The sequence below is a fragment of the Protopterus annectens genome, chromosome 17.part0 (genome assembly GCF_019279795.1).
Source record: "Protopterus annectens isolate FY-2018-M chromosome 17.part0, PAN1.0, whole genome shotgun sequence".
Taxonomy (NCBI): Eukaryota; Metazoa; Chordata; order Ceratodontiformes; family Protopteridae; genus Protopterus; species Protopterus annectens.
The window spans coordinates 699,492,154-699,501,505 of NC_056751.1; the positions used below are offsets into that span (position 1 = coordinate 699,492,154).

The following is a 9,352-nucleotide window of genomic DNA, read 5'->3' on the forward strand; positions in this document are numbered from 1 at the left end:
TCTAAAAGACCAAGTTCTGGATGGTGACACTGCAGACGATTCTTCTATTCCTGGAAAAAGGCAGTTGGATGTGCTGTACAGACCTTCAGGATACGTACTACCACATTCGAATGGAAAGGCACTCCAGAAGGTAGTTGTGCTTCCAGCTGGGAGCCAGTCACTTCCAGTTTCGAGCTCTGCCCTTTGGCCTCACTACAGCCCCCAGAGTGTTCACCAAATGCATGGCAGTAGTGGCGGCTCACCTGAGACACTGAGGATTCCGGGTGTTTCCGTATCTGGATGACTGGCTCATAACTGCCCCAACCAGGCATCTTCTGCTACAAGCCAAGGATTATACTCTTCAGCTTTGTTCCTTACCATAAATTACAACAAATCTGCTCTTATATTAGCGTATTTAGCGACTATATTTCCTTTAGTTTCCTTCTCTTTACTCTGCACTTTTTACCGCTTGGTATTTTCTTCCTTACCAATGTTGGTAAACCCTTCTTTTCTTCGTTACCTTTGGGTATTCTTTCGTACCATTGCTGGTACGTTTTCTTCTTTCTCCTTTTCTATCATGGCAGATAAAAAAGGTAGTCCAGGATTTAAAAGGTGTTTAGATTGTGGACACAAACTACCTACATCAGATACACACTCTCTGTGTGTTTATTGCTTGGGTGTGTCTCACTTATCTGTTGACCCGCCATGTGGTATTTGTAAGAACTTTTCCAATAGAACTTTGATTGAGAGGAAAGATAAGTTGTTACTGAGGGGACTTCTTAAATCTCCCATTTTCAGAGGCTTTTTCTGGGTCGAAGGCTTCAACTCCTCCTAGAGCCCATAAGAAAATATTGGATAATCCTACAAAGGCCAAGTCTCTGCCTTCGTCCCCAGCTGGGGACTCCCGCCAACCAAGACCTAAGAAGGCTAAGTTTTCTGCTTTGGAGCTCACTCTGTCGGCCCCAGCACTTTCAGTGCCTAGACCTTCGGCACCAAGGCCTTCGGTGCCAGCAGTGATTTCGGCTCCATCTACTGTAGCCTTTACTGTATCAGTACCGAGGGGCTCCTCAGTTCAGACTACTGCTACTACATTGGCACCGACTGTTCAGCCGGTGCAGACCTTAACCACGTCGGCACCGACATCTTACTCGGAACCGATGCCTCAGTTATTGACACCAATTTTGTCGGTTCCAGCTTCGGTACCGGCAACCACTTCGGCACCGATCTTTTTGTCAGTGCAGACTGTGACCTCGGCACCAATGTTTTCCTTGGTGCAGACACCCGTAGTCCAGTCTCTCTCGGCACCATTGTTCTCATTGTGGACTGGTGAGATGGGCACCAAGCTTGTCTATTCTGTGGACAGATCTGTTTCTCCCTCAGCTGTGTCTGTGAGGTCCACTAGAAGCCTTTCTGAACATTATTTGTTGCTTCTTGTGGATCAAGTACTTCTGGCCAGATGTATCCCACCCCCCAGGATCTATACTTCCTTGGAAGGTGATCACCCATCACCAAAGACCCCTTCTTATTCTCCTCCTTCATTGCCTTTAAAGTCCCTGGATATAGCACAGTCTTCCCCCTCTACTGTTCCCTTTATGTACCTCACTAAGGAACTGCAGTTGCCTTCATGGCAGGAGAGTTTTGCTACAACCCAGGATGATAGTTGTGACACACATAATTTGTTGTTTCACCGCCATCCGGGGACTGCGGGTCGGCAGGCTGAGCCACTTAGGGGAGGGATGAACCCTGTCCTGGACACTCACCCCTCTTCAGGTGGACCAGCCTTCCAACTGATGGAGAAGGCTCTGGCTTCTGCTGGCAATACTGTGCTGTCTATCTCCCCACCCTCCTCTGGACCACTATGTTCACAAGTCGCACCTAGCGGACACCGGGTGCAAAGGCCTCAGGACGTATTCCCACAGGAAACCCCCTTTCTGTTGTCTTCCCCAGCTTCCTCCTCTGAGGAAGTTCACCGGAAAAGTTTGTTCAAGAGGAAACACATGGACTCCACAGGGAAGTCCCTCACTGAAGACACAGACTTTGATGATGGGGAAGGATCCCGTCGGTCCCCCTCTGAGATATCCTTTGGTGATATCCTCGAAATCCTTAACAGAGAGGTGACTGGCAGCCCTCTAATCCAACCTCTGAGGAGTCTGTGTTCCTGCAGGCTTTTCACGCCCGGCCCCCTACCTCCTGGGTTACTCCACCTGCCAATGAACTGGTCCGGCTCATCGTGCAGCGTGTGTGGAAGACCAGGTTTCAAAGGGATCTAATTTTCAAGCTGTCTGAAACCTTGGCTGGTGCTGTGTCTGATGAGGTCCATGACAAAGTGACCTCTCAGCTGGCCACCATTGAGTCAATACCTAACTCCTTCATGCGACTGATATCTCATGCATCAGAAGGAGCAGCTAGAGCAGCGGGTTCAGCTGTGGTCTTGAGACGACAAGCCTGGATGCACTTGTGCAATTTTGCGGAACCCTTTAAGGCTTCCTTTCTTAATGCTCCCATTGAAGCCTCTTCGTTGTTTGGACCCAAAGTTAAAAGCACACTAGCCAGATGTGAACAGGACGGTAAGACCCTTTCTGCCATAGGTGTCCATTATTCTTCCCCTCAATGTGCTTTCTCCCGAAACCAAAAGAGTGGGAAGATATGGTTCAAGAAGTCTCAGGGTCCTTTCTGTGACACACAGGCCAAGTTCTCATCTAGAGGCAGAGGGGGAAACTCACAGGGAAGATGCCCCTTTTGGGGCAGAGGGGGTCTGCGTAACCAGGGTTCCAGGGACTTTTTTCCTGACCAATTCTGCCAGCGCTCCTGAAGAGCAGCCCAACTTCTTTCCTCTGGAGGTGGTTGGGGGTCATTTCTCCTTGTACCCTTCTGCCTGGCTAACCATCAACACTGATTCTTGGGTACAAAGGATTGTAACCAGAGGTTATCATAGCCCCTTCAATCTTTGTCCAGTCCCTTCAAAAAACCTACCCGACGTTCCACCCAGTCAAAGGGAAGAAGCAGCACTAGAGATAGAAAAGCTGCTAAGAAAAAGAGTCATCCAAATAGTCCCTCCACACCAGATAGGATCCGGATTCTACTCAAGACTATTTTTGGTGCCAAAGAAAACCAGGGACTGGAGACCAATTTTGGATCTCAGTGTATTGAACAAGTTTGTAAGAGTACAGAAATTCTGGATGGTCACAATACAGTCTATCCTCCCGCTTTTGGAAAAAGACGATTGGATGTGCTCGATAGATCTTCAAGATGCATACTACCATATAAAAGTGGACAGGCCATCAAGAAGATTTCTGCGCTTCTGTGCGGGAGCCATTCACTACCAGTTCAGAGTACTGCCCTTCAGACTCTCTACAGCCCCCAGAGTGTTCACAAAGTGCATGGCAGTCATTACAGCTTACTTGCAACTACAAGGATTCCAGGTGTTTCCATACCTAGACGACTGGCTCATTTCCGCCCCCAGACATCTATTGGAAGCACAGGCATACTCTCTCCTCGCTGCACAAAGGCTAGGCATAACCATAAACTGGCAAAAATCTCAGTCCACAGAATTCATAGGGGTCATCTTGGATACAAAGAAATGCAGAGCATCCATTCCAGAGCAAAGAATTCTAAGGATAAAGCAACAACTGATCCCAATTCTTTCACGGGAGAAATCCACAGCTTACTCTGTCCTACAGGTGTTGGGTTCTATGGCAGCCTCCATCACCATTGTCCCCCTGGCCAGGTTTCACATAAGGCTTCTACAATGGCTACTGCTCACCCAATTGTATCCTTTCCAATATCCTCTTTCAGCCAAGATTCGACTAACTCACAGGTGCAAACAGGATTTAAATTGGTGGATGACCCACAACCCATCACAATGGTCTCGCCCATTCTCCCCCCAGCAGCCCAAGGCTACAGTGACCACGGACATTTCCCTGATGGGGTGGGGGAGCTATGTCAGGGACAGACAGTCCAAGGCACTTGGTCCGAATTGGAGGCCCAACTGCATATAAATGTTCTAGAGCTGAGGGCAGTGCTTCTGGCGTTGCAAGCATTCCATCCCCTGCTGCCATCTGGGATGATTGTGATACAATCAGACAACATGGAGGTGGTTTGGTACATCAACAAACAGGCTGGAACCAAATCTCACCCCCTTTGTCGAGAGGCCATGAAGATATGGCAATGGGCGATGGCTACCAACCGTTCTCTTCTAGCAACGCACATTCCCAGGAGTTCCAACATGATAGCAGACAGACTCAGCAGGTGCATTCTACAACCTCATGAGTGGTCCCTGAATCCCTTTATAGTGGCAGAGATCTTCCACCGCTGAGGCTGTCCTTGCTGCAACCTCTTTGCATCCCCAACCAACTACAAATGCAGCAACTACTTCACCCAGATTCCGCCCCGGGACAGTCACCCAGGGACACTCTAGTCCACAATTGGCCCTCGGGTCTTCTTTATGCATTCCCACCTCTCCTCCTCATTCCCCAGTTTCTGAAGAAAGCCCATCAGTTGAAAAGCAAGGTGATCCTCATAGCACCTTATTGGCCTCATCAGATTTGGTTCCCCTTCCTTTGGCCTCACCTGCTAGATCAACCATGGATTCTCCATCCAACCCCAGGGTTGATCTCACATCCGCAGAACCTGATTCCTCCCAACTTGAGCAGCCTGAAGCTCACAGCTTGGCTCCTCCAATTCCCTTGATTGCCAGGCAGAATGATCTTTCTTTACCAGAACGGAACATTCTTATTGCATCTCATAAGTCTTCCACTTGAATTACTTATCTAAGCAAGTGGAAAAGATTTACCTGTTGGCTGAAAGAAAAACAAGTAGATCCCTTCTCAGCACCGGTGTCGATAATACTAGAGTATCTGGCCAACTTATTTCAATCGGGTCTATCGGCCTCTACCATTAGAGTTCATTTGGCTGCAATATCTAATTTCCATGAGGGTGTCCAAGACTCCTCTCTTATGTCACACAAATTATGCAAGACCTTCATAAAAGGTGTGAATCATCTGAAGCCCCCTTTTAGAGAACCTGTTCAACCATGGGACCTGTCATTAGTTCTACAAGCTCTGACAATGCCACATTTTGAACCATCTTCTTCTTGCAACCTCAAATATTTGTCATGGAAAACCTTGTTTTTGGTCACCATTACTTCTGCTAGACGTATCTCTGAGCTTCAAGCCTTATGCATCAAGAGTCCATACTTGATTTTTCATAGAGTGTCTTTGAGAACAAATCCTTCATTTCTGCCAAAAGTGATCTCTGAAATGTCCATTAATCAAGCCATTGAATTGACAGTTTTCTTCCCCAGTTATTCAAACAAAGGAGAGTATTGCCTACATACCCTAGATATTCACAGGCAAATTCACTTCTACTTGAACAGAACTAAGGCCTCTCGTAAATCACACCAGTTATTTTTGGCCTATTCTGGACCTAGATTAGGATGTGCTGTTGCTAAAGTCACATTGGCTAGATAGTTGAAAGACCTTGTGACCTTCATTTAAACTCAATGTAATATTCCATTGCCTACTACCACAAAGGCTCATTCTACAAGGTCGGTGGCAACTTCTGCTGCCTTCCATGCCAGAGCTTCTTTACATGACATCTGTGCAGCTGCAACTTGGGCAATGCCTCATACCTTCATCAATCATTACAAATTGGATTTGGCCTCCAGGGGAAGAGCATCTTTTGGTTCTATGGTGTTCAGGAATGTCCTTCCACTAGAGGTAGCTGGGGACTCTGTCCCATATGTAAGGAATGAATGAGGATTAACAATACCAAATAAAGAAATTATGTCTTACCATAACGTTCCATCTGTATTGTTGATCCTCGTTCAGTCATTACGACCCTCCCTCCTTCCCCCTCCTGTGGTTTCTAGTGGATCTCACCATTCGGTTCTTTTAGGTCATTTGACCAGAGGTAGCCTCTACCTTCTTTTGACTTGCAAACTCAATCTGAGGTAACAGGGAGAGGGGAATTCTGGGTAAGAGTTTAGCTTGAGAGTTTGTAGCTGACGCGAGCTTGGAAGATGGCCGGCTTGGTTCCGAGGTCGGAACCGATACCCATACGTAATGACTAAATGAGGATCAACAATACAGATGGAACGTTATGGTAAGACATAACTTCTTTTTTTACAATCTTCAAAAATAAAACAAAAACTTCTGCAGTTTAAATAATTATGACAAATTAGCCATAATATAAAAACATTGGTTAAGAATCACTACAGTTATATGACAATCATTTAATATTTAGAGAAGTGTTAAGACAGTTTGCATAGAAATTAAAGGTAAGTTACTATAATACAAATAGGAAATGCAATATGAAGTGAGGAGAAAAACAGGCTTATGGTATATTTAGTGAGAAAGTCAGGGAAGAGAATGTGATAACAGACTGCATTTAAGATGAACAAGCACTTCAAGAGACAATTTGTTGATTGAACAAAGCATAGTTATCCTTCATAAATATTTTCTAATGATACTGTTTGCACTTAAGAATGTCATCTCATAATGATTGTTTCCTTAATTTTTTTTTTTTTATATTTTCTTGTTTGTTACAACTTGAAACATTTTATTAAAAAAGCATACATAATATGCATGCATACAATTTCACTGGAATGGAATGCACAGAAAAGGACACTGATTTGTGCAGATACTCAATGTTTTGTACAGATTTTTTATATAGCAATGTACTCACATTTTCTACAACACATAACACATTTTAAACAAATTTGCTTGAGTGAGAGCTTGCTTTTTGTTAGTCACTTAATTTCTGTGATTTGTTTAAAAATGCCTTGTTTTGCAGATTCATGACAAGTTATCTAGAACTTCCAAAGACGGTATAAACAAAACATCCAAACCATCAAGCATAATCCAGTTGCAACAATGTTCTTCATTTAACCCTACAACAGCAGATGTCAAGGCAAAGGAAATACAAGTGACAGGATCTCCAGCAGATATGAGGCCTACCTCTGAAATGCAGAAAGCTTCGTCGAGAAATGCTCCACCAGTCCAGACAACACCAACGAACAGCCCAAGCCCAAGAGCCATTTCAGAAAAACAGGGTTGCAGGCATGGATCTAGAATAGGGGTGACAAGCCATTCTGAGTTAGTTAGGCCTAGAGACAGCATGCAAGATACTGGAGAAATAGGTTAATTGCTGCAAAAAGGACGAGCAGCAGATAATGGTTAAATGAAACATAACACTTGTTTTTACAACCTCTTCGATCTGACACCAGTCTTCACCATTTATAATGCAACATGTTATGCATAAATGTATTTCCTTTTTCACTTTATATTAAAATTGGTTTGGTTTCAGCAATGTTTAAGAATATGAGCACTAAAAATATTGAACTGTTTGAAAAATGTGGGAGTAGACATTTTAATAAAGGTTTCTTACAACCTTTTTAAGGTTTAAAATTTTGCACTGTCTGACCGCAAAACCTTAATAATTGTGATGACCCTGTTTTGGCCCAGGCAATATTGGTTGTCCCTTCTTATGAAATTGGCCAAGGACAATTTCCTAACAGACTGGATCTACTCATAAAAGACAGAGGGAATTTTATACATACCAATATCAATCAACTTCAACTGTCTGGTTGATTCAGTTATAATACCTTTTAGACACTTATTTCATGAGGGTCTGCAGCAGGTACTTAAGGAGGCAAGGAAGCCTACTACTAGAAAATCCTATGTTGGTAAGTGGAAGCAATCTTCTAGTTGGTGCCTAACTAATAACCAGGAGCCCATCAGGGATTTTATACCACTGGTACTGAAATATTTGTCTGAGTTACTATCCTCTGGCTTTGCTAATTCCTTTTTAAGGGTTCATCTTTTGGCCATTTCAGCACTGGCCATTTGAGCATGTCTGCCCGTGGATCCTCCTCTTTCTTCTCTGTTTGTTGTGAAACAGTTTCTGAAAGGAGTTTTACACCTGAGACCTCCTCATAAACAGGTTCCTCCTCCTTGGGATCTTAACTCCATGCTGGAGAAATTGACTCAGTTAACATCTGATCCTGCCTATCTAGCTAAGTTAAGATTCTTGACTGGCAATCTGTAGATGTCCTTCCATTTCATTGTTGCAGTTTTCATTAGATTAGGGATGCCCTGCCAAGGGTGGTCTGACGTCCAGCCAGTATACCAAAGCCTTAAGGTTGCTTTAAGGTATGCCGTACATCACACATGTACTCCTCACATAGCATAGGGCATAAAGGTGATGCCCAGACATATCATCCTCGGAACATCTTTGCTGCCAGTCCGCATGCCATCTCTTGATCATTGGTCTGAATGCCCGTTCATAGCTGGTTCTCCAGGCTGTTGCAGATAAGTGCCCCATTGTGGTTTTGGTTTACTTATCTTTCTTTTATTATATTGATGCTTGTGGGGTTTCATGCCATTCAAGAAGGGTAACTGCCAGTATGGGAGACAGATTCCCCATAAATACCATCACAAACAATGTCTGTTTAGCCTTGGTGCTTCACACAACCATGTGTCCTGTTCTATCTGTCAGGCCTTTGTCCCTAAGATCCTTCATAGCAGACTTTTTTCTTTGACACTGTCTTCAAAACCAGCATCTTAAGCTTCTTGCCAATGACCCGATGGAGGGAACTTCCCACTCCAAGGGACAGCTGTCTTTGAAGAAGAAGCCCAAGAAACCTAGGCCAGAATCTTATCGTGTTCAACCTCTGCTGGATGTCCTCCCAAGGCTAGTGAATGCCCAAAGGTTCACCTGACTTTATCTTTGGATTCCTCTGCCATGACCGGGTTGAAGGTCAGCAGCGATCCGACTTTAAGCATGTCCAAGGAGGCTTTGCAGATGTCTGCTTGGGATGTTCAGGGAGAACCATGGCTGATTATCTCCAACTGGCCTAGGGGTGTTCCTCAAATTCTTTAACGCAGATGTCCCATTGAAGAAAAAACAAAAGACTAAACATATTTCTCCTGCTGTTAAGGATCCACAGAATGAGTGGTAGTCCTTCACTTGGGGCTTGTTTAGTGCTATGATGGCACTGAAACCTCCTCAGGGAGTTTCTGTTCCAGCCCCCCTTGGTCCTCTACTCCCCTTAAAAGACCCAGGAAACAAGATTCCTCAGAGAAGGAGACAGATTCAGATGAGGAATCCCTTTCTTTCTCTTCTCAGATTACCTCTCCTTTGGATTATGGATCAGAGGAAGAGGAATCTACCAGTCCTGATACTCCCTTTGAAGAGATTTATTATGGGAACACAATCTCCAGGATGATGGAGTTCTTTAAATGGGATTGTGCTCAGGTTTCGGAGGTACAAAAAAGGTATTATGAGTTGCCGCAGATGGATTCTCCTAGGCCTTCTGCTGTTCCTCCTGTTTTGGCTGCCTTTTTGTATGCATTTTCTAATGCTTCTAAGACTC

The 9,352-nt window shown here is 44.5% G+C and overlaps 1 protein-coding gene across 1 annotated transcript in view; it reads left to right on the forward strand.

Annotated features, from left to right (window-relative positions):
* The window catches only part of CFAP126 (cilia and flagella associated protein 126), a 357,444-nt gene extending 350,055 nt beyond the window's left edge, over nt 1-7,389 (forward strand). The window contains exon 5 of the mRNA XM_044059027.1: nt 6,772-7,389. Within this exon, the coding sequence (XP_043914962.1) occupies nt 6,772-7,122 (351 nt within the window). The 3' untranslated portion in view covers nt 7,123-7,389. The remainder of the gene's footprint in view (nt 1-6,771) is intronic.
* Nucleotides 7,390-9,352: the final 1,963 nt, after the last annotated feature.